General features: G+C 53.3%; 3 protein-coding genes across 4 annotated transcripts; all 3 read left to right on the plus strand.

Moving 5' to 3' along the window:
• The first annotated feature begins 104 nt into the window (after window positions 1-104).
• On the plus strand, window positions 105-6483 carry GP5 (glycoprotein V platelet). The gene is made up of 2 exons (XM_069024880.1): window positions 105-1234; window positions 3783-6483. Exon 2 carries the CDS (start codon window positions 3809-3811, stop codon window positions 5735-5737), a length of 1929 nt encoding a protein of 642 aa, XP_068880981.1. The 5' UTR covers window positions 105-1234; window positions 3783-3808; the 3' UTR covers window positions 5738-6483.
• A 7573-nt stretch (window positions 6484-14056) lies between these two features.
• LOC138114641 (leucine-rich repeat-containing protein 15-like) lies at window positions 14057-18960 on the plus strand. The gene is made up of 2 exons (XM_069024346.1): window positions 14057-14077; window positions 15680-18960. The coding sequence occupies exons 1-2, from the start codon at window positions 14059-14061 to the stop codon at window positions 17410-17412; spliced, it is 1752 nt and encodes a 583-aa protein (XP_068880447.1). The 5' UTR covers window positions 14057-14058; the 3' UTR covers window positions 17413-18960.
• A 1123-nt stretch (window positions 18961-20083) lies between these two features.
• LOC138114592 (carboxypeptidase N subunit 2-like) lies at window positions 20084-22902 on the plus strand. Of its 2 annotated transcripts, none has more exons than XM_069024230.1 (2): window positions 20084-20153; window positions 21080-22902. In XM_069024230.1, the coding sequence occupies exons 1-2, from the start codon at window positions 20142-20144 to the stop codon at window positions 22703-22705; spliced, it is 1638 nt and encodes a 545-aa protein (XP_068880331.1). In that variant the 5' UTR covers window positions 20084-20141; the 3' UTR covers window positions 22706-22902. The 2 variants fall into 2 exon arrangements, with proteins under 2 accessions (XP_068880331.1, XP_068880332.1); XM_069024231.1 differs by having other exon boundaries at window positions 20122-20153; window positions 20659-22902.
• The last annotated feature ends 3 nt before the right edge of the window (window positions 22903-22905 follow it).

Here is a 22905-nt window from a genome sequence, read left to right on the forward strand (position 1 = left end):
CTTTATAGAATTAGATCCAAAGTTTGTTGAAGAACACAGACTTACTCCCTCTGATGGCATGGATATGTTTTGCAGATGGGGGTGGAGAAGGGTGGATGCTGTGCTGGTGTTCTGCAGGGGAATCACACTGACTGCAGCTTTACCTGGTGGCTTTTGGGAGCCATGCTACAGCCAGACCTTGTACATGTGACAGCAGCTTGTTTCTGCCTTCAGTTATTCAGATGTTCCTTCTGTTTGGGCACGTGGGAGGCATGATCTGAGCTGTCACCATTGTCACAGTCATCTTCAGAAAAATCACGTGGAAATGAGGACATCTTTTCCATCCTGTGGCTCACCTTCCATCAAAACAGTCATTGGCAGAGCACATTATTTTAAACTTGAAGACAAGATACTTAAAATACCTTTTTACTTAATAACAAAAACTTAATCTTTCAATTTCAGCTTCTGTTTTAAAAACTTAGCTTTTCTCTTTCAGAATCTTACAGGTTTTAGGTTTTGTTGGCCTGCCAGTCCAGAAGACTTTGAGGAGAAACAGAAACTACATGTGTCAACCTTGGAATGCTTAGCCAAAGCACTAAATAAAAATCCCCTTCATTCACTACTGAAATTGCTTTGACTCCAATTCTGCAAGAAAGTAAAAGTCGTAGCAGCTTTGTGAAGGTACGAGCACTTGGTTGTTTAGAGTGGAGGTGTCCACTCCTTCAAAATCTATGTAGCAGACTGGTGAAACGATCTTAACAAATTTGAAATTTCTGATCACATCTCACATTGAAATGTGGATTTCTGACTTCTCCCAGATTTGCTTCAGGTTGGCTGAAGCACATACTCCAATATCACTGCCAAAGAAGCTACAAATGGGTTTTGTGCTGCTGTGTGTGTGACTTAAAACTTTCTCCTGTTATGTGAGCAGCTTCAAACTGTGCTTTTGGAGTTACATACAACCTGTGGGAGTTGGTTGCTTGCACAATTGTAGGCAAAAATCTGCTCTGAAGCTTACAATAATGTTTGGCCTTTAGCCTGTCTCAGTAACTGGGGAAAAATGGGTGAAAGTGTTATCTAGAGGATGCGTTTTGCTGTTTTACTTCCCATTTAAAGTGCAGTGTCATGGTGAAGCCTGATTGCCTGCTCTGCTCATAGTAAGTTCCTTTAAAAAGCAGATAAGTTTCTAAGGTACTGCTCAAAATTCCTTTTTCATGCTTGTATGAGTTTAGGAGCTTGCAAGACAGTAAAAGAGGTAAGCACCACTGTAAGCAATTACATGTACTCAGTGTTCTATAAAACTAAGTTCAAAACTGATTTGTGGCTTTTAATATAGTAACAGTATTAATGCATTGCTTCTGGCATCCTTTTGTAGTTGAGAAATATTAAGGGGTGGCTGAAAGGGAAAGAGGCTGTAGACCAGACCATGGTAAATGACCAGACAGACTGGTGCCTTTTCTGGAATGCCAGGTGTCTCACGGAAAGCATTCAAGAAAATTTTAATGCATGACAATATATAATTACAATCTTTATTGTGGGTATTACTGTATTCTGTACTGTTAAAATCTTTAAATATTTCTTCAAAAAATACTGTTAGCAGCTCTAGGTGTTTGAGACCCATAAGCTTATCCAGTTCTTGTGCCAGCACTTGTAGCCTTCATATCTTGCAAAGAATTTCTACCATTTTGTTGCTTGTTTGTCAAAACTAGTGCTTTCTAGCACTTCGGAGCATCTAACCTTGTCTTCTTGTATACTCTCTTATCTTTTGCAATAAGACCAGGAAAACAGACATCACTAACCTACAAACTAGTGTTAATGTGTTTCTGATTTTACAGACTGGCCTGTAGTCATACCTTCCAAGGGACCTGCTTGTGCTGTTTCTAGCATAATAAATTGGGGGGTTTTCCCCCCATTTGGTTCTCTAGATCCTTACTTCTCTTGTCTCACTGAATCCTGTAGTTCTGCTGTGGTCTTGAGGTAATCTGGTGCAGGTTGAGATGCCAGTCAGGGCATGAAACAGAAATTTCTTAAATGTGTTTCTGGATGGAGGACTGCTCATGGGGATATGTAGGATCAGGGACAGGCTGAGCTAGAAATTTATGGAGGTAAAAGCATCACTGGCTTATGAGAGAGAGTTTAGGGGTGGGGAGGATTACTAGGTGGGTGAGGTTCTCTGAAAGGTTCTTGTTTGACGTGTAAAAGACCTTTGGAAGAGTGATACCTCGCTGTTTTTTGGTGATGCATATGTCTCAGTGAGTTGTGGAAAGCCCACTGAGATCTTGCTTTGTGGCACCGTGTTGCTGGTCATTGATAGCACTAAATGCCATGTCCTTCCCTTGCTGAGGGAGAGATGGAGATTTTACCAGACTTCAGTACTCTGAACCTAAATAAAATTTTCGATATTTTCTAAAGCACTCACTTTTGCTTTTTTATTATTTTTTTTTTAATGCAGTAGCTGGTTTGAGCATACAGCAGTTTTGGTTCAATTGTGGTGTCTTCTTGTCAGCAGTTCAGGTTCATGAGAAGCTCTGCTATCCCTCCTGACTTCTCTTTAAGTGATGGGGGTTGCACCCATGTCTGTCTGTGGGGTTGGTATGGAGAGCTTCATCCTTGCCCCTGAAAAAGGGTAGGTGGGGATGGAGCCTTCCTCTCCCCCATGTTCCTGGTGCAGAAGACTGATGGTGTCAGCTGTTCCAGTTATGTCTGTGGAAGTTGTGTAGCTATTCCAGCTGTCCAGCTGCTGCTTATTCTGCTGCTCAGCCAGGTCCTTGGCCTCCAGGTTTCTGATACACTTAGACTTGTTGATTTCATTGAGAAAGTATTTCTAGACTATGGGTTTCTGTTTGATTTTCTCTTTTAAATATTACCATTTATACCTACAATGATTGCTTTCCTATTTCTTTAGAAATGTATGCAACTTTCCAGCTTTGTGGTGTTTTTCATGCAGATGTATCTTTATTGCTACAACTTCCCAGGTAATTCTGTGCACTTCTTTCCTCTCATTTCACTGTACTTTTAATGCCACTGCTGATAGCACAGTATTGTGTTAAGCTGTTGAAATGAGACTTGTTGGTTATCAGAGGCTCACTACTGTCCCGTGCCACATGGGGTCTTCTGTGTTATTTCAGGCTGTGTCAAAAATAGCCTGTTCCTTCTTGTGTGTTCTTGGGATGGTTCAAGAAGCCATCACTTGAAAATGCTGAGGCACGATTTAACTGGACAGTGCTGTTTTGCTTTTCACCACTTAAAGTACAGGACAACCTTTTTACCTCCATTGTCTATTTTTGCAGGCTAAACTTTATTTTTAAACCTCAGATAACTTACAATGGAAAAACACTGTGAGTGCAAGACCTTTTGATAATTTTTGAAAATATTTTTGGCATGTAATTTAGTATAATATACTAAATCTTGTCTAGTGGATGATGTCCCTGTCAGCTGGAAATAGATGATCCTTAAGGTTCCTTCCAACCCAAACCCTTCTGTAACGCTTTTCTGTTCAAATAAATACATGTCTTTTGACTACTTGTTTCATCATGATTTTTGTATACTTTTATTATAGTTAACTAGTACAAATACAAACACGAAATACTTGATTTACAAAAGTAAATTTATCTGTACTTCTCAGTGTAAGCTGAGCACTTTAGAACTATTGGCAGTCAACAATAAAAGAGATTTTGAAGTTTGCTTTCAAGGCAAGGGCAATTTTGCACACATTTGCAGGTTTTATGATATAATCACACTTCTTTGTGAGCTGCTAAGTTACCTATGATCAAATCCTGATTCTCTCTTATGTCTTGTAACAGCTAATGTTTCTGGCACTTCAGCAAGGATGTTGGTGTTTCGTTTGTCAGTGATGATCAAGCTTTTCTTCCAGTTGGATGCATCTGTTTGCCCTGAGAAGTGTGACTGCTCTTCAAAAAATGCAATTCATTGCTCTGGCCCCCACATAAAAGACCTGGAGTTGTTAAATCTGCCTTGCAACATGACAGAAATTCACATAACAAACGCTAATATATCATACTTGCAGGATGTTTTTGCTAGGATGGTGGAACTGCAGCATCTCATCCTGTCTTCAAACAACATCGCTCTGGTTTCACCAATGGCTTTTAAAGGCTTGGGAAGGCTAAAAGTCCTCAAACTGCTGGATAATAAGCTGGTTGAACTTCCCCCAGAAGCATTTGATGACATGGTGCAGCTTCAGCAACTGATCATTGAAAGTAACAGGTTGAAATCTATTGAGGAAAATCTGTTTGACAAACTGGCTAGTTTGCAGGAGCTTTACTTGAACAAAAACCAACTAACAGCACTTCCCAGTGGTGTGATGAAGAAACTCGCCAAACTCAGAGTACTGAACTTGTCAAGAAATTACTTAGCAGCACTGCCTAGAAATATATTTAGTGCATTAGCCAGGCTTGAGAGGTTGATGCTGTATATTAACAGGCTGTCTTCAATAGAGTCTGGTATGTTTGATAGCCTGAAGGAGCTGCAGGAGCTTTTCCTGCATTCCAATAACATCCATTCCATTGCCCCTGATGCATTTCATTGTCTTCGGAAACTGAGAACCCTGACACTCTCCAGAAACAGGCTTCAGGTTTTGCCTTCTGGGCTTTTTTTGCACTTGCATGGCCTGTCTAAACTGACCTTGTACAGGAACCCACTGAAGTCTCTTCCAGAGGTATTGTTTGGAGAAATGAGGCATCTTAGTAGCCTATGGCTGTATCACACAAAGCTCTCAACAATACCAGATTTTGTGTTCAGTAACTTGACAAACTTAGAGCTTCTTGTGCTGAGTTTTAACCCAGAGCTTACGGTTCTTCCTAGGAATGTGTTCAGTGGCCTGAATGAACTGCGGGGCCTTTCTCTCCATACAAGTAATATTTCCAGTTTGCCAGAGGGAATCTTTCTGAGCCTTCAGAAACTGCAGAACATTTCCCTCTTTGATACAAGACTTGGGGTTCTTCCTAGAAACCTCTTTCATAATCTCAAGCACCTCCAGAAAGTTTACCTGAATAGTACTAACCTGCAGTCTCTTCCTGCAAACTTCTTTACTGCTTTACCTGAGCTGGAAGAAGTTGTCCTTGATGACAACCCTTGGAAATGCGATTGCCAAATTCTTGGCTTCCGAGAATGGCTCCAAAAGAGCACAACAATAGTTAGAAATGTGCCGTCTCTAATGTGCCACAGCCCAATGGCACTGCAGAATATTTCTCTTGTGTCTCTAAGCATTGATGACCCAGAGTGCCTGCCAGCCACAGCCATGACATATCAGACATTCGGCTCAACATATTCCCAGACTTTGACATCTCCTGTGACAGAGCACTTCACATCATCTTGGCAGACTGCTGAAACAGTAGTGTCCGACACGGAAGTCATCAGCGTACCCACGCTGCTTCCTCCTGCAACTCCATGTTTTACCTCCTCCCCTGTTGAAGATGTTGGACAACCTGGGTTACATTTCTCAGATGTTCCAGTCCAAACTTCTCCTAGCATCATAGCGCAAACCAACAGTGTCAGAGGGACAGATTTAACTACTCTTGTCTGGTGGAATGAGTTTCCAGCCTGCAGCAGTGCTAAACCCTATTTTAATACCAGAGTGACTTATTGCCAGATATTCTTGTGCCTTCACAGTTTGATTTTAACACTCCAGACTGTAGTCATTGTGCTCAGTCTGTATGTGATGGGTAAAACCAGGCAACTCTTGCACACCAGAAATATTCCTGCTCAGCCTGTAGTTCTGATAAGCATATTAAGAAGATAGAGAAATCTAGCCCAAAAAAGAACTAGAAGTGTTGCTTTGGATGCTTTTTAAACATTTCAGCACTTAATACTCGATTCAGATCTGGATTACAAATCTTCATAGCAAAGACCATAAAGACCTTGTCTTTACAACATAATGGAAATTAGTTTTATGCACCTCACAGCATTTGCCAAGAGTGGCTGTAATCACTGTGAGTTGCTGCAGCATTCGGTGCATGAACCCAGAGGGCAAGATGAAAGTATCTGTGGTCACCTCTACACGTGCACCGTGGGTTTCCTGCTTTGAAGGGCAGCCCTGTCCCTGCCAGAGGCTGCTGCCTGCTGAGTGTTCACTGCTCAGATGCAGTGCCATCAATGTAGGTACTCTCACATAAGGAACATGGCTTCAACTGTGCTTTAGAGATTGCCCAAAGTACTCCAATACTATTATGCCCTATACTGCCTGCAATGTTTTGTCTCCTTACTGAGAAAACAAATGGTATTTTTGGGAGGAGATGCTGGGAAGGACCTTTAAACAATGGAGATGTGGGCAGAATAGTGTGGTGCAAGTGTCTTAACTTTTGCTTTCTGTCCCCAGCCCCTTTCCAGGATGTGGCATGAGGAAGGGCTACCAGTTAAAGCTAACAGCAGAGGAAGATGCTGAGCTAGGAAGTATAATCTTGATGTATTTTATTGGTTGCTTGGAGGTTTTCTGGAAACTTTGTAAAGTTGCTACAACTCTGAATTTTAAGTAAACACTTTGATCTTTAAGCTTTGGCCAGTGGTCTGAATAAATAAGGTGTTCCTGGCTGCATGATACAGGGAATCTTGAAACCGCAGTACCAGGCGGATGCCCAGGACTGAGGATGGGCTCCACAGGGGTGAATTGCTTTGAGACCTGGTCTTGACTGAGCTGGGAGAGAAAAGGAATGGTCTCTCCTGGGCTTGGCTAGCAAAACAGCAGCATGCAGCTGAGGGGCAGGGAGTACCTGAACTGAGGGCCACAAAGTGTCACCTCAATTTTGAAGCTGGCTGGGGAACATACACAACTCCATCAGCTTGGAGTGTTCAGTCGCATTTTCAGTCTCACTGTTTTTTACCTTATTACATAGTGCTATTCCCTGACTTCCAGCCCTTTCAAGTGTTGATGTGCAAAGGCAACTGCAAGGCAACAGTGTGGGTTTTGGTCTTTATACTGACATTCTATTAATATTTTGAATTGTGTGGATATTTTAGTTCATAAGTAGACTGGTAGCTGTCAGACTGTGTGTGCTTTAGTAGCTCCTGGATTTAACTGTCAGCTTTTATCTACATTACGGGACTTCATTTGCTCTTTAAAGCTCTGACATGCTTTAAAACCTCTGGGTGTGGTTCCTTGGCTCCTTGGGCCGGAGAACCTCTACTCCAGGAGTCATTTTGTAACCTTAGTGACTTTCTAACTATTAAGGACTTTCCTGGATGTCCTTTAAACACACGTGACAGACTTGAGGTGAAGAAAGCTTGCATTTCCTTCAGGTTTATGGTTGGTTCCCTGCTGTGTGTTACTCTAGGCATTGAGAATAAATTGTGACTGCTTTGTTCCAGGGTGCTCTACTGTGGGGCCTAAATCCTCTTCCAGACTGTGAAAAGAAAGTTATGTGCTTCTGTAGTGTTAAATGATCATTGTCTTGCTGGTGAGGTTTAACAAAATTTAGCAAACCTGGCTAAATGGGAGTTAGAGCCATCTCTAAAGAAGCAGAAATGCAAGGCACTGCAAGTGGTGCGAAGCAAACTGTGACTGGATTCATAAATAGATGTTCCAGAATATTTATTGCAATATATTTGAGAGAAGCACAAAACCAACAGGGAGCTTTCTCGGTGGTGGTTCTGGGTGGCTGCATGTAGTATTTAAGAAGAGACATTTGTTACAAATTTAGGTTCTTGGTTGGACAGCTGTAATGACCACTTTGTGCTGTGCCAGCTGCAGCGCTGTCACACGGTGCCACGCAGGCATCTGCTCTCAACAGGCAGATCAGTATAATCAGGACTAGTGAGGAAATGGTTCTACAAACCATGCTGGTGATCCTTCCCCTCAGTGAAGGAAGTGTGCTCCGGGCACTTGGCTGCACAGTGTGTGATTTCTAAGGAAAAGCACCTGTTTGCTCATGGCATGGGTACAGCACCTTGATGTCCAACCCGGGGGCAGCACCAGCTGCTGCCTTTCTGAACCCTGCTCTGGCTGCCCCAGCCCTGCAGTGGAGCCAGCTGAGCCCCCATGCTGCTCCTTGGCTTCCAGTGCAGTCGCTGAGCTCCAGCTCTGGCACGTGGGGGCTCTGGCACAGAGCTGTGTACAGTCAAGTGCTAAGACGAGGATGATTCCTCTTCACATGCTGTCATCGGGCTTTCCCCACACTTGAGCCAGACGGGGGAAGTGAAGTCATCAGACAACAAAAGGCTGGAGCAATGAGTGCCTGGGATGGTTTACTAACTCTTCCTCTGAGGTGTACTGTTTGGAGCTGCCTCTGATTCATTGCTTCTTGCCCAACAGAGCTCTGCCCTTCCTGAAAAACTCCATGGCCTGAGAAATCCAAGGATATCCTTATTTATACCCCGTTTCTGTTTTTCCTGGAGAAGGGATAGTCTTCCAGGTCAGCATGATGCAGCTGTGGCCAGCAGGAAGGCAGCAGGCTCGTCCCCAGACCCTCTCTGGGCAGCTCTGCCTCGCTGCTGCCTCAAATCACTGTTCTCTTGTGTGCAAGGATTTTTTCGGTCCCTGCAGCCCACGCTTGCATCATCTACTGCTCAGCCATTGTAACCAGCCTGGGCTGAAGACACAGTGGCCTGGAAGAAACTGGAGGTACTTAATTCCTGGTCCAGCGGGTCCTGGATACTGGGGAAGGGGTGAATGCAAAGCACGTCTGCACACCGTGGCTGAAGGGGTTGGTTCTGCTCTCTTGGCGCCTGATTGGGGTGCAGAGTCATGGTTAACAGCCCTGCATGTTATCCAGGCCTCCAAGTCCAGGACCTGCTTCCGGGACCGCATTCTAGCTGAGAGTGCTTGGGTACATCACCACTAGGCCAGCTGTGCCAGCCCAGCCATAGCTCACTCAAGTCCTTGCCAATGCTTGTTGCTGTAGCAGTTGCTCCTGTTCTCTCTGAGAAGGAAATCCTGGAGGAGCGGGAGCTCTGACTTACCTTGTGCCAAGCCATGGGAGTATTCATTGTGCTTCCACCTTGATGTCACTACAAATGCCATTCTTCTTTGCTCATTGGGATTTGAATCCAGAGAGTCCCCAAAGCACAGGGTGGTGAGGGGGAGAATGAATGCACTGCTGCCATAAACACTGGCAGCTCTGCCTGTTTCACAACTGCTGCAGCAAGCACTTCCAAGCCAGCAGCACACGCATCCCTTCCTTGTGTCCCTGCTGTCCTGGTCCTTGCCATCCCACCACCTCTGCCCTGTGAGACCAGGAACAGATGGAGGGCCTGCCCTTGTCACTGCTTGTAGAGGGCAGTGAGCTCAGGCTGCTGCCTGTGAAATGCAGTTCAGTCCTCCAGCGCACAGCAGCAAGATCAGAGCCTGCACCTTGGATCTTCCCTCTCCTGATGGCAAAGAGAAGTAGGGCAATGGCAGATGTGCTTGGAGAAGGCCCCCAGCAGTGCTCCGTGGTTCAGGAGTGCATGTGGCTGCTGGCTGCGAGACAGGAGCCCTGGGAACCTCTGCCTGACGTTAGGAGCGTTGGCTGTGTCTCCTCCGGGCCTCCAACCAGTACTGCTTGCCTGGGGCTGCTGATCTGGCAGCCCGGATATCGGAGCATTTCCTAGGGATGACAGAAGAGCTGGGAGGAGACGCAGCCAAAGGCACATACCCGCTGGACAAGGCTTCTTTACAGGCTCACAGTGAGGGGAAGGCCTGAAGCTCCTGCTTTGTCCCTGCTAGGGAGCGGCAAACTAGGGAGGTGTAATGCCTCCATTTTTGTAGTCAAATTCTGGGTTTACACTCCCTTGTGGATGTTCATGTCTCTTACTTGGGCCAAGGGGGGTGAGTCCCACTTCACTACAGGGTGGGGGCTTCTGTTCCAGCAGCACCCGGAGCCATCCACTACTGGGCTCAGCCCTTGTGCAATTGCTGCTGCTGTAGGACTGGCATGCCAGACTTCCAGCTGTGCCTTTGTGTCTCTCTGGATGGAAAAAGCTCAGGGCAGAGAGCCAGCTATGGCTGGCAGTAGCTCTGCAGCCTGCTGTTCACTCCTCTGCTGGCTTCTTCTGGGAAGAAATGAGGCCCCTTCCCCCTTTGTGTGTTGGGAAGAGGTGCTTGGGGCATTTCACGGTGCCAGAGGTAGCTTTACAGAGATGAAGCTGATCCAGGAAATACCTCACAATGTGTGAGCCCCATGCCATTGCCTCCCGCCCCAGCTGGTCCTTCCCCCCTTTCACAGCACACATAGGACAAGCTCTTTCCGCTTCGGATTATCTCTGCAGGCGGACTTGGCTGTGGGCCCCACATTCCTTCCAGCCTAGCGCTGCCCTGAGCCTGGGCCAAGCCCTGCGTGCTGCTGCTATCGCTCAGGCCAGGGCCGAGCCTGGAGGCTGTTCTGCTGCTGGGGTGAGCCCCACTGGAGCCTGAGATCCTAAATGCCATTTTCCTTGAGCTCCAGGAGGGTTGTGGTGGGCCTGGTGCTGGTGTTTGAATGGAGGTTAGCCTGATGGCCTTCCCTGCTGACCGTCCTCGATGGACCAAAGCTGCTGCTGCTCCCTCCCAAAGTTCCCACTTTGCATAAGCACTTTCCCAGGGAAGGCAGGACATGTCCCCATCCCTTGGGGCGGATGATGGCATCATCTAGCCATGAGCAGTGAGGCAGCCCTGGCCCTGTATTTTCCACAGGAAAATGTCTCTGTGGCTGGATCACTGGCCCTATGGAGGAGCTCTCTCATTTGGGCTCCTCAAAGGACTAGGGCTGGCCCGTGGTGAGGCAGGGGCTGCTGGTGCTTCTCTAAGGGTGGAGGTGGCCCCAGCACCAGTCCCTAAGTGACTACTACCCCTTCCTTCACCCCTCAGCTGTGCCTTGAGCCTGTGGCTCCTGCTGCAGGGCTCAGGCCCAGAGGTGTCCCCCTGTGCTGGAAGATGGGGAGGACCCCCTCTGTGGCCCCTAGCCCAGCCCTCCACCCTCCTTCTCTGCTTTGGAGGTGTTTGGCCTGGTGCCTGGGACCAGCTGGTCTCTGTGAGCACCGGGGAGGTTTCTCATAGCAGGGTGGGCACTTTGCAGCAGTGCAAAGTACCTGGAGGCATCCCAGCACTGCACTGCAGGGAGCAGCAGGCCATGGGGAGGTCCCATCCTGCCCAGGGTGCCAATTCAGGCAGGAGCTGGAGGTGTGCAGGGAGCAGGGGCTGAGGGGGGAGCTGAGTCTGCATGGCGTGGGTGAGCATACTCAGCTGCTTGGCAGATGAACAATGTGCTCTCCCAGCCAAGCCCACAAGCTGCTAATTTTAGTGATTACATGAATTTTTCCAAGCAGTCTCGAGTCTCTTGGTGATTCAGAGCCACTCAGCTTTGCTGCATCCACCACCCTGGCTGTGGAGATGTGCTGGAGGTGTGCCAGAATGGACAGACAGACACGGGACTGCCCTGCTGTCCTGTAGCAAGGCAGACATCTCCATCAATAAGTGATGCTGCTGTTCTGGGGCTCCATCGTCTCCTTGAAGGTGCAGGGGTACAACAGTGGTTCCACACCATCCAGGGCTTGGTCAGGGGGGCTTCAGCCTCTGGCTGGTACAGCTGGAGGTGGGAAAGGTCCACCAAGCAATGCTGAACCTGGGGCTTTCCTGCAGCATGAGACCCAGCCCACTCCATCCAGCACCGTGTGAGCTCCTGGCTCTGCAGAGCAGCCTCTCCCTGCAAAATACTTATCACCCTCAATCACATCCGTTTGCTGTCTCAGGAGCTGCCTCTCCCCTCCAGATGTGCGGGGTGTATACATGCTGCTGTCCCAAGCTCTCGCACTGTGTTTCTCTCCGTTGTAAGGAGCCTGGGGCGAGCTCCCATGCGCTCACCTCTGGGAGTAGCTGCAGAAATGGTGCACAGGCTTGTGCCATTTGTTACCCAGCCCTTCTTTATTTTTAGCGATGTCTTGAAAATAATAATCTTTTCTGGCCAGGAGACAAAGCCAGTTTCCTGAGGCCTGGGTAGAGGCAGGTGGGTTTTTGTCAGGACTGTTACCTCTACTGCTCTGAAACTTTGCATTGTGGTAGGGGCCATAATCTGATGACCGCCCCTCTTGGGGCAGGGTGTTTGAGGTACCCACCACTGCCTCCCTGTCCACCCTGGGGCAGCACTGCTTGGAAAGAGGCAAGTCTGACATTCCTCTGACGAACTGGGCTTGGGGCAGTGGTTTATCGGAAGTGCTGAGGTTTAGTTTCTGTGTTGCCTCGCTGAAAAGCTGTGAGCTTCTGAGTGAGTCAGAGCAGGCAGGAGCCCAGCAGCACTGGCAGTGGGCAGACAGAGCTGGTGATGAGGCTGTGAGAGCACTGCTCTTGTCCCAGGGCTGCAGGGAGCACACAGCTCCCAAGCGCAGTGCCTGACCTCCAGCTGCACTGCTGTCACAGAAGTGGGGAGATTGTTTTGGGAAGAATGGTTCTGGGGAACTGCTGTGTCAATAGAGTAAGAACTAGAGCAATTGGTGAGTGGTGTTTTCAAAATGCCCATTCTCTGTGCCCAAATGCCTGGGTGTTGCCCCAGAGCAGGCAGGAAGCACGGCTAGGGGTAGTTTCAGCCTCTGCACTCACTCTCCAGCCAGAGAGGGGTCTGCGGCCATCCAGCATGTCCTATGGCAGATGAGCCTCCCATGCAATCTCACACAGTGGTGGCCGTGGCCTCTAGCTGAGGTCCCATTCCCTACCATGTTCCCACGATCCCTGTCTCCTTCCTTTGAGATTGTCTGGGAACTCTGCTCTCCATCCCTGCAGTTTGCTGTTTATTCTAGTCTGGCCCCCTCTCTGAACAAGGTAGCTGTCCCTTCCACTGCCCTGCACGCTCCCACCTCTCACAGCATGACACATTTCCTCTCCCTTTTCCAGGAGCAGCCCCACGCTGTTCCCATCCTGAGCAGCTCATCAGTACCATCCGGAACGTGAGCAGAGGTTGCTGCAACCAGCGGAAACACGGGTGGGCTGAGACAGGATTAGATGCCTTCAGGGAAGTTCCAGCTGCTCCGTGCTTAGCAGGCAACTGCAGTGGCTCTCCAGGAAGCCCAAAGGGGCCACACACGCTGACTGTCCGTAGCTGCTTCCTCCCGAATATCTGTTCCCAGTTGCTGCTGGACTGGGACATCCCTGAGGAGGTGGATGAGCTGGGGAGACCTGGGCTGGGTGGTGGGACCCAAGGACACCCCAATGCACCGATGTGGGCTGGAGGGGGCAAGGGAGGGGTGGCAGCATGTGCCCCTGAACAAGTCGATGGATGCTTTCCAAACACCCCTGGGTAGCAGGCTCCATCACTTGTGTGTCAGGAGTGCTGAGGGGGCAGAGCAGTGGCACCCACTGGGAGACAGCCATTGTGCTGCTCTGGGGTTGCAGGGATGCCTGCAATGGGGGTTCCTCAGCATCCAGGTGTTCCTCATGGCTCATGGGCAATGCTCTGGCTTACTGAGGGCTCTCTGAAACAGCCTGGCCTGTGGCTGGCACTCACGCAACTGCTGACCCTGGCGTGGTGCCCTCTTCCTGGCAGCGGTGGTTGTGGTGCCCAAAGGATAAAGCCCACAGTGGCTGCTAGTGGGTTTGTGGCCCGTTGGCATCTGTGGCTTTGGGGAGGATGAGAGGTGTCAGTGCACCAGGGGTCTGCCTGCGCTGGTGGCCCTGGGCTAGGGCACAGCCAGAGGTCCTGACACTTACAGGAGCCATAGACAGGGACACAAGAGCTGTGCCTGTGCCGAGGAAGTGCCGTGGAACAGCCCCGGTGCAAACTCGTGCCAGGGAAGGACAGGGTTGTGCCCAGGGCTCTGGCTTTGCCTTGTCTGCCCCCATGGGTCAGGGCACCTGGCTGTGTCCCACTGGGGACCAGAGGGGCTCCCAGGGCCAAGCTGCTGCCTGGGCACTGGCTGACATGAGCAGCATGTTCACAGGGACCCTCTGCTTGTCCTCTTACAAGAGCACTGGGGTTCAGGAGGGGGAAACCCAAAACTCCATCCTTGAGATGCTTGCTCTGCTGAGGAAATAGGAGTTGGAAGCAGCTCTGCTCCAGCGCTTTCCCTAACCCCGCCACTGCCCCTGTGCTGATTCATTGATTTGGACGGGTTATATACTGGGAGGGGAAGAATGAACCACACTCTGCTCTCTTGCCAGCACGGGGCTGTGCTCACTCAGCGCTCATGACTGCAGGACACTCGGGTAAGTCTCCTTCTCCTACTGCCCCTGTGAGTGGACACAGATCCCGGGGACTCCCAGGGCAGCCCCGAGGGTTGGTGGTGGAGTGGTGGGATCTGCATGTTCAGCATTTTTTTATTTGATGGAGATGTTTATTTTGCAAGAGCTCTCTGAAAAAGTGAGACCACTTGGATGCTGTGGGAGCTGAAAGAGTTACATAGGCAATGTATCCCAGACAACGATCAATAGAGAAAATTAAGTGGGGCACGGGAACATTTTGGGGTCTAATGTTAGGAGCAGTGGGATGCTGAGGGGCTGAGCAGTAGAGAATGTTCAGCCTCTTGGTCTGTAAGTTTCTTGTCCCTAGAAGAAAAAGAGAGATCAATTGTTTCCAGCTGCCTTTCCTGAAGGTTGCTCCAGTGTGGGTGCTCTCAGTGCTGCCTTAGCAGGGAGTGACATGAGCAGGGCTTTTGATGTGCCAAGCTTTTGGGGAAGTTTATAAATGTCTTGCTATAAACAAAGCTGTTCTTGGATGCAGATTGTTTCCATATGGGAAACATAAACTATGCTGGCTTGTGGAGGACTCCTCCCTCCCTGTCTGAGAGCAAGAGGGTTCCCTGGGGGGAGGGTGGGGAGGAGGGCAGGGGCTGTGCCCCAACACCCTGGGTGCCAGCTGGGGCACTGTGGCCACACTCCTCTGCTGCCTGACTCGCCTGTCTGGCTGAGCTGTGCTCAGAGCAGAAGGAGTTGCAGGTTTTCTCCCACCCTTGTGCCACATGAAGCTGTTAAGGGGGGCTGCTCCCTGCCCGCCTGGCACAAGGCTGCTGCTTTAATCTAGGGAGGGAGTAAGCTCCCAGGCCAGAGGAGGGAGGAGAGGGTGTCCACGGTATCTGTGCTTGTGGGGTAATGGAGAACTGTGCTGTAAGGCTCTCCCTTCCCTGGGCACCAGCCCTGGGACCAGCCTGTGTACACGTGCCCACATCAGACACCCCACTGATGGCAAAAATAGGCCAGGCTGAGACCTCCGGCTGGGGATGGGGGGAACACAGGGCCACCCAGTACCCAGCCTTTGCTGGGAGCTGGCAAGGGTCCTGTTGACCCAGGCTCCTGCAGGACTGGAGCTAAAGCATCCCTAGGCACTGCTCTTGGCTTTGCAACAGGAGCTCAGAGCTAGGAGGGTGCTTGGGGTGCTGGGGCAATGCTGGGACCCACTGTGGGTGCCACAAGCCAGCTCTGGTGAAGGTCTTGGCTCTTTGGTGGTGCCAGGAGGCCAGTGCTGCTGGTAGCAGCTCGCCATACTCTGTAAAACAGGAAACCACACTCCCGGCTGCCAGAGGAGCCAAGAGAGCTGGGATGCCAGGGATGCCACTAATAGCTGTGGTATGGCAGCCAGGCACCATGGTCCCCAGCTCTGTCTTGCTCTGAGCTCCTGCCTGGGCTGTGCCAAGCCTTGCCTGCCCCCAGCCTTCCTCGCCTGTCCTCCTCTGCCTCGTTGCCATGTTGGGAGCAGGATGGCCACAGCCTCAGTGGCTTTTTCCAGAGGAAAAGCAGCATCCATCCCTGGCAGTGGCCCTGGCAGCCGGGAAATCTCAGGGGTTGAACCCCTCTCCTTTGTTTTTTCTGCAGGCCCAATGGAGCAGGGAGGCTGGCAGCGGTGGCTGCTGCTGCTAGTGGGCATCCAGCTGGCCAGTAGCCAGTGCCCAGAGCAGTGCCAGTGTGTCCGTAGCGCCCAGGTCGAGTGCTTTGGTGCTGACATCACCACAGTCCCCAGCCCCATCCCCGCCAATGCCATGACCCTGCAGATCATCAACACGCGCATCGCCGAGCTGGGCGACGCCGCCTTCGGCAACGCCTCCTTGCTGATTGGGCTGCGCGTCGAGAAGAACGTCCTGTCGCGCATCAGCCCCAGGGCCTTCCAGAACCTGCCCGACCTACGCTACCTCAGCCTGGCCAGCAACAAGCTGCAGGAGCTTCCTGTGCAGGTCTTTGAGCCTCTGGACAAGCTGGAGTCTCTGCTCCTCTCCAGCAACCAGATCCTCCAGGTCGAGCCTTCCCACTTTGCCCATCTGAGCAACCTCAAGGAGCTGCAGCTGCACGGGAACAACCTGAAGGAGCTGCAGGAGGGGGTGTTTGACCAGCTGACCAGCCTCACCAAGCTCAACCTGGCCAGGAACAACATCGACCGCCTGCCGCCCCGGGCCTTCGAGCGGCTGGCGCGGCTGCAGGTGCTGCGGCTCTACGAGAACCGGCTCCGGCACATCCCGGTGGGCACCTTTGATGGGCTGCCAGAGCTGCAGGAGCTGGGGCTGCACCAGAACCAGCTGGAGACACTGTCCCCAGAGCTCTTTGTACACAACACCAATCTGCAGAAGCTCTACCTGTCCAACAACCTCCTCACCACTCTGCCGAGCGGCGTCTTCTTGCCTCTGCATGCCCTTGCCAAGATCACCCTGCATGTCAACCGCCTGCGGGACATCTCCCCCAGTGCCTTTGGGCCCATGCCCAACCTGCAGGAGCTCTGGCTCTACGAGAATGAGCTTTCCACCCTCCCCACTGCCGTCTTCAGCAACCTCACCCAGCTGCAGCTCCTGGTTCTCAGCAAGAACCGTCTGCGGTTGGTGGCACCAGGGGCTTTCCAGGGCTTGGGGGAGCTGCTGGAGCTGTCGCTGCACTCCAATGCCCTGCGCCGCCTGGATGCCCGGGCACTGGAGGGGCTGCCCAAGCTGCAGAACATCTCTCTGCACCATAACCAGCTGCAGGCACTGCCACGGGGCCTCTTCGGGGCCACCCCTGGGCTGCGGCATGTGCAGCTGCACTCCAATGCCCTGGAGTACCTGCCTGGTGGTGTCTTCTCCCCGCTGACTGCCCTGCGAGAGGTGAGGCTGCACAACAACTCCTGGCGCTGTGACAAGGGCATCCTGCCCTTGCAGGGCTGGCTGGAGGAGAACCCTCACAAGGTGGGTGAGATACCCCCGCTGTGTGCCCAGCCTCCTGCCCTGCAGGGCATCCCCATTGCCGGGCTGCCACGGGACCAGTTCGTTGACACCCAGCCCCCCACTGCTGCTCCCTATCCCAGCACCCTGCTCCCTGCTCACACCTCTGAGGCAGCATCCCCAGAGGATGCCTCGATGGAGCCCCCCATGGGGCTGCCGGCCTCCCCACAGGAGGAGGAGGAGAAGAAGGAGGAGGAAGAGAGGGGGCAATGGGGGCTGACACGCCTGCAGAGCGGGGTGGTGATAGCAGTCGTTGTGCTGGTGTGCGTGGCCCTGCTGGCTGCTCTGGTGGCACTGGTGGTCTACGGCTGTAGGAAGAAGAGCCACGTTGTGCTCATGAGGATGAAGGCTCCGAATGAAGCCTGAGTGTCTGGCAGACCCTGAGAGCAGAGGTGCTTGTGGGGTCAAGGACATGACAGTGGCTCTGCATCTGCTGCCCTTGCTGACTGGGATGGGACAACATCACCGTGTGTGCTGCGTGTACCCCTGTCCTGCTCTGCTTTGCTCTGTCCCTGGTCTGCAGCAGGACCTCCCCACCGAGTGACCTCCCATGGCTGCCCACTATCCCCAGCCTTTACTGCCTCCAGTGCAGCCTCTGTGCTCATTCCCTGCCCGGGTCCAGCAGCTGAGGTGTGGGATGCAGAGCCAAGGAGCCACAGCCTGGCCATGATGGTGCTTACCCCAAATAACAGGACTTCCCCATCCTTCACCTTGCATCATTCCCTGCAGTGCTGCTGCCCTCGTGTTGCCTGCCACCCTCACCCCTGTCCAGCCCCTCTTCCCCACCTTCTGCCCCCGCCATGCCTCCCCCCTTGCCCCTGCCTGGGCAGGCAGTGTGAGCCATCATGCTGGGCCGGGAGCCGAGCGAGCACCTTGGCCCCAGGAGAGCTGCATGTCGTCGTGCTGCTCCGTCACTCACGGGTGCCTGGGCAGGGCTCCCCGCCGGGCTGGGTTGCTGCCAGGCTGGCACACCCTGAGTGTCTCAGCTTCGTCCCAGCTGCCCTCCCTGCCTGCAGGCAGGGCAGGCCAGAGCACAGCCAGCACCGTCCCCTGCTCCCGGCATCTGCCTGCTCCCCTCGTGCACCTGCAGTCAGGAGAGCCACGGGACAGGGTGCTGGCATCGGGGACGGGCAGGAGCAGCCCCCCAGCCCTCACTGCATGCTGGTGCTGACCCTGCTGTGGCCGTGCCCCTGCCTGCAGCGCCCTGCCTCAACCCCACAGGGTGCCAGGGGCTTGCACTGGCCCCACTGCGAGGGTAGTTAGAGGAGTGGGACAATGGGTGTGAAGTGTCTGCAGGGGCTGGGAGAAGCTCCTGTGCTTGTGCCCCTGGGCTGCTGGAGCATGTTGGGGCTGCTTCTACTCCTCCCCATCCCTGGTTCTCATTTCCTTAGTACCCTCCACCAGCTAGTGAGCAACCTGGTCCTGCTCTGCTTGGCAAAGCTTTTTCATCCTCTTCGTGCTCCCTTGAGTGCCCTCCTGTGTGTGCCCAGTGCCCCTGCCTGGTGGCAGCCCTTGGGCAGGCGGATGCTGGCAGCATAGAGTGGGGGTTCAGCAAGTGCTGGGTGCTCTGCAGTTTGCAAATGGGTGCCATGCCATCCCCCCTCAGCACCTATATCCAGCTGCCTTCTCCAGCTGTAGCACGGCCATGGGGGGATTCAGCTCATCTCCATGTGTGGCGTGGTGGCACCAGGCGGCCTGAGGACTGCTGCTGTGGGACAAGGTGCATGTTTAGTGTCCACCCTGCAGTGCTGGCTGCTCACAGCACCTCAGTAGCCAGTGCTGGCACAAGCAGCTCTATGCTGGTGCACATGATGGGTCACTCCTCTGGGCTGGGGCCTGCATGATAACAGAAGACACAGGACTGTGTCTCGGGGCTGTTGGGTGCTGATGTGTGACCTTCCCATTAAAATGACATTGTCCACTCCAAGTGCCAAGAGCTGTTTTTCACTCCTTCCTGGTGTGCAGCAGGGAATGGCCCAGTAGGGACAGGGGCTGCACTTGATTTCCACTCCTCAGAGATTTTTACCATGTTGAGGAAAAGCCTGTTGACTGAGGGTTGGTGAGGCTGGGAGAGGGTTAGTGGGCTGTCTTTGCAGACCCTTGCTGGTCCCTGGACTCCAGCCTGGGATGATGGACCAAGGAGGGCTAAGCCATACAACAGCAGTGGGTGGGCTTTTGGAGAATGAGCTGAGACCTCAGCGAGCTTCTCGATGGAGACACTGACTGCCTCCTGCACAGTCCCCTGCTGGGGTGGTAGGGAACTTGCTTGGCTCCCTTCAGAGCTGGCTGCCACTGGATTGTGTCAGCTGAGATTTTCCATGTGTCACCATCTGCTCCATGAGGCTGACTGAGTGCAGTAAAGTATCCCTCCTCCTGCCCCTGGGGGTGCCTCCATAGCTGCTGCCAGCCCAGCTTGTTTCAACGCAGGCCTTTGCAATGCAGCTCTTATGACAGTGTGTGCTGCTCCTCCAGGCAGGTTGAAACTCCTAGGGAGTTCAGCTGACCCATGAGTCATCCTCACCATCCCACTGCTGGCTGGGATGTAAAACCCCTGGTGGCCACCATGATGGTCCCACAGTAGTCCCCTCCCCATAGAATCATAAGGTTGGAAAACACCTCTAACATCAAGTTCAACCTTCATCTGCCTTGCTAAGATGCACCTGGTCTCTTCTCTCATGGCAGAGATATTTTGAGCAGTATTTCCCAGTGAGATTTAATAAAGACCTGGGGCTCTCTTAGGGGGCTTCTGGAAGCAAACATGCTGACCTTGGTGTGGGACAGGAGCCACCCGTGACAGCAGCACCCTGCTACCATCCCTGCACCAGTGGATGTCCGGGGCCAGGACCCCACTTCCTTGCCAGGATGCTCACAGGCAGCTGCCTCTGGCCTCACCTCTAGTCCTCCTGGGGCAGGGTTATTTTTCAAAGTGCTCCAAGGACACGGGTTGTTGTTGCCGATAAGCAGTGAGGGGCAGCTCCGCCCCAGCAGGAACAGCTTGTCCTGGCTTCGGCTGGCTTCCCATCCGCCCCAGAAAACACTGTCCCAGCAAGCAGCATCCCTGCAAGTCTGCTGCAGGTTCGGCGACCGTCCCTGTGATGTCACGCTTGGTAAGTGGTCCCCACGCTGCTCGGGTAGTTCGGGGGCCTGGGATGGATGGGAGCTACTGTCAGCTCTGGTGAACACAAGCGAGATAGAGGAAAGGAAATGCCAAGCCCAGTGCTGCTCTCAAGTGCCGGTGTGAGTCCAGGAGAGCTCCGCTGACACAGGGTGTCTGCAGGTGGGCATTGCTGTGGGGCGGGCAATATCCCCCATCACAAGGCAGCACCAGCATGTATCCCAGCTAGGGAGGGACTGGCAGAGGTCTGGAGGCCACTGCCTCAAAAAGTGCCTCTGTGGGCTGGGAATAGGTGTTTGGTCAGGCTGAATATGCCTCCAGCAGGTTTGATGCTGCTCTGATTGCTTGTGGAAAAAGAAGCACCTGACAGGTAATTAGAAATACGAGTGGTGGAGCCCACTCCTATTGCTACTGAGCTCAGAGCAGCCCTGCAGGGTCCTGCCTATTACCCAGCGTCTGCAGCACAGCCCTGTGTTTCACATATTCTCCTGCCCCAGAGCCTGGCTTTGTGCCTGTGGAGACATCTGATGAGGATACAGATTCCCCCCAAGACTTCCACGGACCTCACACAGGTCCCACCTCAGCTGCTGCTCTGCAGGATGTGGCTGCTCGCCACCTTTGGTGAGGGTGGCACCACTCCGGTTTTCATAGGGTGGGCTGGGGCACAGAGTAAAAACCCCAGGGCGACATCTGGCAGGGAAGTGCTCCCCATTCCTGCAAGGGGAGTGCTGGGGAGGTGCTGGCAGCTGGGGCTGGAGGGATGCCACATGCCCAGGGCAGCTGCCTGTGCTGGTGGTGTCCCAGAGGTTGATCCTGCTGCATTTCTGGCTGCAGAAGCCCTTTCCCCAGCAGTGCCCGCCTGTGGGTGCAGATTTCTGCCATGTCAGGGCATAGGGTGAGGCTTGGTTCCTTCTCCAGTGCAGGCTGGTGATCTACATGCTGCTGGGGCTGGGGTCCCTGCTGGTGGGGGGGCTGCCCCCATCCTGCCCCCCTACCTGCCAGTGCTATGACACCTCCAAAGTCTTCTGCTCAAACGAAAGGATGCAGGAGATCCCGGAGGGCCTGCCGGGAACTGCCACCCAGCTCTTCTTCGTGGAGACAGCCCTAAGCAGCATCCACAGCAGGGCTTTGGGCTCCAGCACCACCCTCACCAAGCTGGTCTTCATCAACAACAACATCCAAGAGCTGGAGGCCGGTGCCTTTCAGGGGCTGCCCAGCCTCACCGAGCTGGAGGTATCAGGCAACCCCTTGCCAGCCGTCAGCCTTGGGGTGCTGGCAGGATTGACCAGCCTCAGCAAGCTCTCCCTCAGTGCCAACGCCATCCGCACTCTGCAGCCGGGGCTCTTCACGGCCTCATGCCGCCTGCAGGACCTGCGCTTGTCGGGGAACAGGATCGAGGCAGTGCCCCCAGGCATCTTCCGCCCGCTCCGGCAGCTGCAGGCCCTGGACCTCTCACAGAATGCCCTGGCTGAGCTGCCGGATGGGCTGCTGGCCCCACTTGTTGCCCTTCGTGTCCTCAAGCTCAGTGACAACCTGCTGGCACGGTTGCCTCCTGGTGCTTTCAGGGCACTTGGCCAGCTGACTGAGCTCCACCTGGATGGCAACCGGCTGAAGGAGCTGCCAGCCGGCATCTTCGCTGGGCTAGGGGGTCTGCGGAGGCTACAGCTGCAACACAACACCCTGGGCAGCCTGGCCCCTGACATCTTTGCAGGTCTCCTCAACCTCACTGTCCTCAGCCTGGAGGGCAACCACCTGGCCACCCTGCCTGCCACCCTCTTCACTGGCACCCCTGTCCTCCTCCACCTCTCACTGGCTCTCAACCAGCTGCAAACAGTGCCCCAGGAGCTCTTTGCTAACCTGTCAGTGCTGGAAACACTGGCGCTCTCACACAACGCCATTGATCACCTGCCCACTGGGGTGTTCCAGGGGCTGGCACGGCTGATAGAGCTACGGCTGAGCCACAACCACCTCTCCAGCCTGCCAGCGGGCCTGCTGGCTGAGCTGCCCCTCCTCACCGCCCTGGTGCTGGACCATAACCGCCTGGCCCGCCTGCCCCCGGGGCTCTTCGATGCCAACAATGAACTGGTGCGTGTGGGGCTGTCTGACAACCCCTGGGTCTGTGACTGCCACCTCTCCTACCTCCTGCGCTGGCTCCAGAGCTTTGCTGAGCCCCTCATCCATGGCCAAGCCTTCTGCACCAGTCCAGCTGCTTTCCAGGGCCAGTCCCTGCTGGAGGTCCCCCGCAGGCAGCTGGAGTGCCCAGGAGCACACGGTGTCCCACCAGAGGAAGGCTGGGACAGAGACGCCCCGGGGCAGTGCACCTACACCAACCCCGAGGGCACTGTAAGCATGGCCTGCAATGCCACAGCCTGCCAGCAGCTCAGCCTTCGCCTGCCTCCTCCTGGGCAGGAGCAGGGCTTGGGGCCAGCGTACCAGGGTGCCTGGGTGCTGCGCTCCCGCTGTGGCACGCTGCAGGTCAGTGTCCTTGTCACAGCACAGAGCGGCAACGAGGCCACATCCCCAGGTCTCCCCGCAGTGCCCTAGAGCTTGGGCAGGCGTTTGCTTCTGCACTGGAGACCTCTGAACCAGCTTGGAAACAAGCAGCTCTCCATCTCGCTCTGCTACCGCTGCCATGGTCACCAGCTGTCACCGAGCTCTCCACAACAGCTGGCCTGCTGGTATTTATCCTCTCAGCTATGTGCTTCCTGTGTATTTCAAATATAATTAAAATGTATCTATGACTT

The sequence above is a fragment of the Aphelocoma coerulescens genome, chromosome 9, assembly GCF_041296385.1.
Source record: "Aphelocoma coerulescens isolate FSJ_1873_10779 chromosome 9, UR_Acoe_1.0, whole genome shotgun sequence".
Lineage (NCBI taxonomy): Eukaryota > Metazoa > Chordata > Aves > Passeriformes > Corvidae > Aphelocoma > Aphelocoma coerulescens.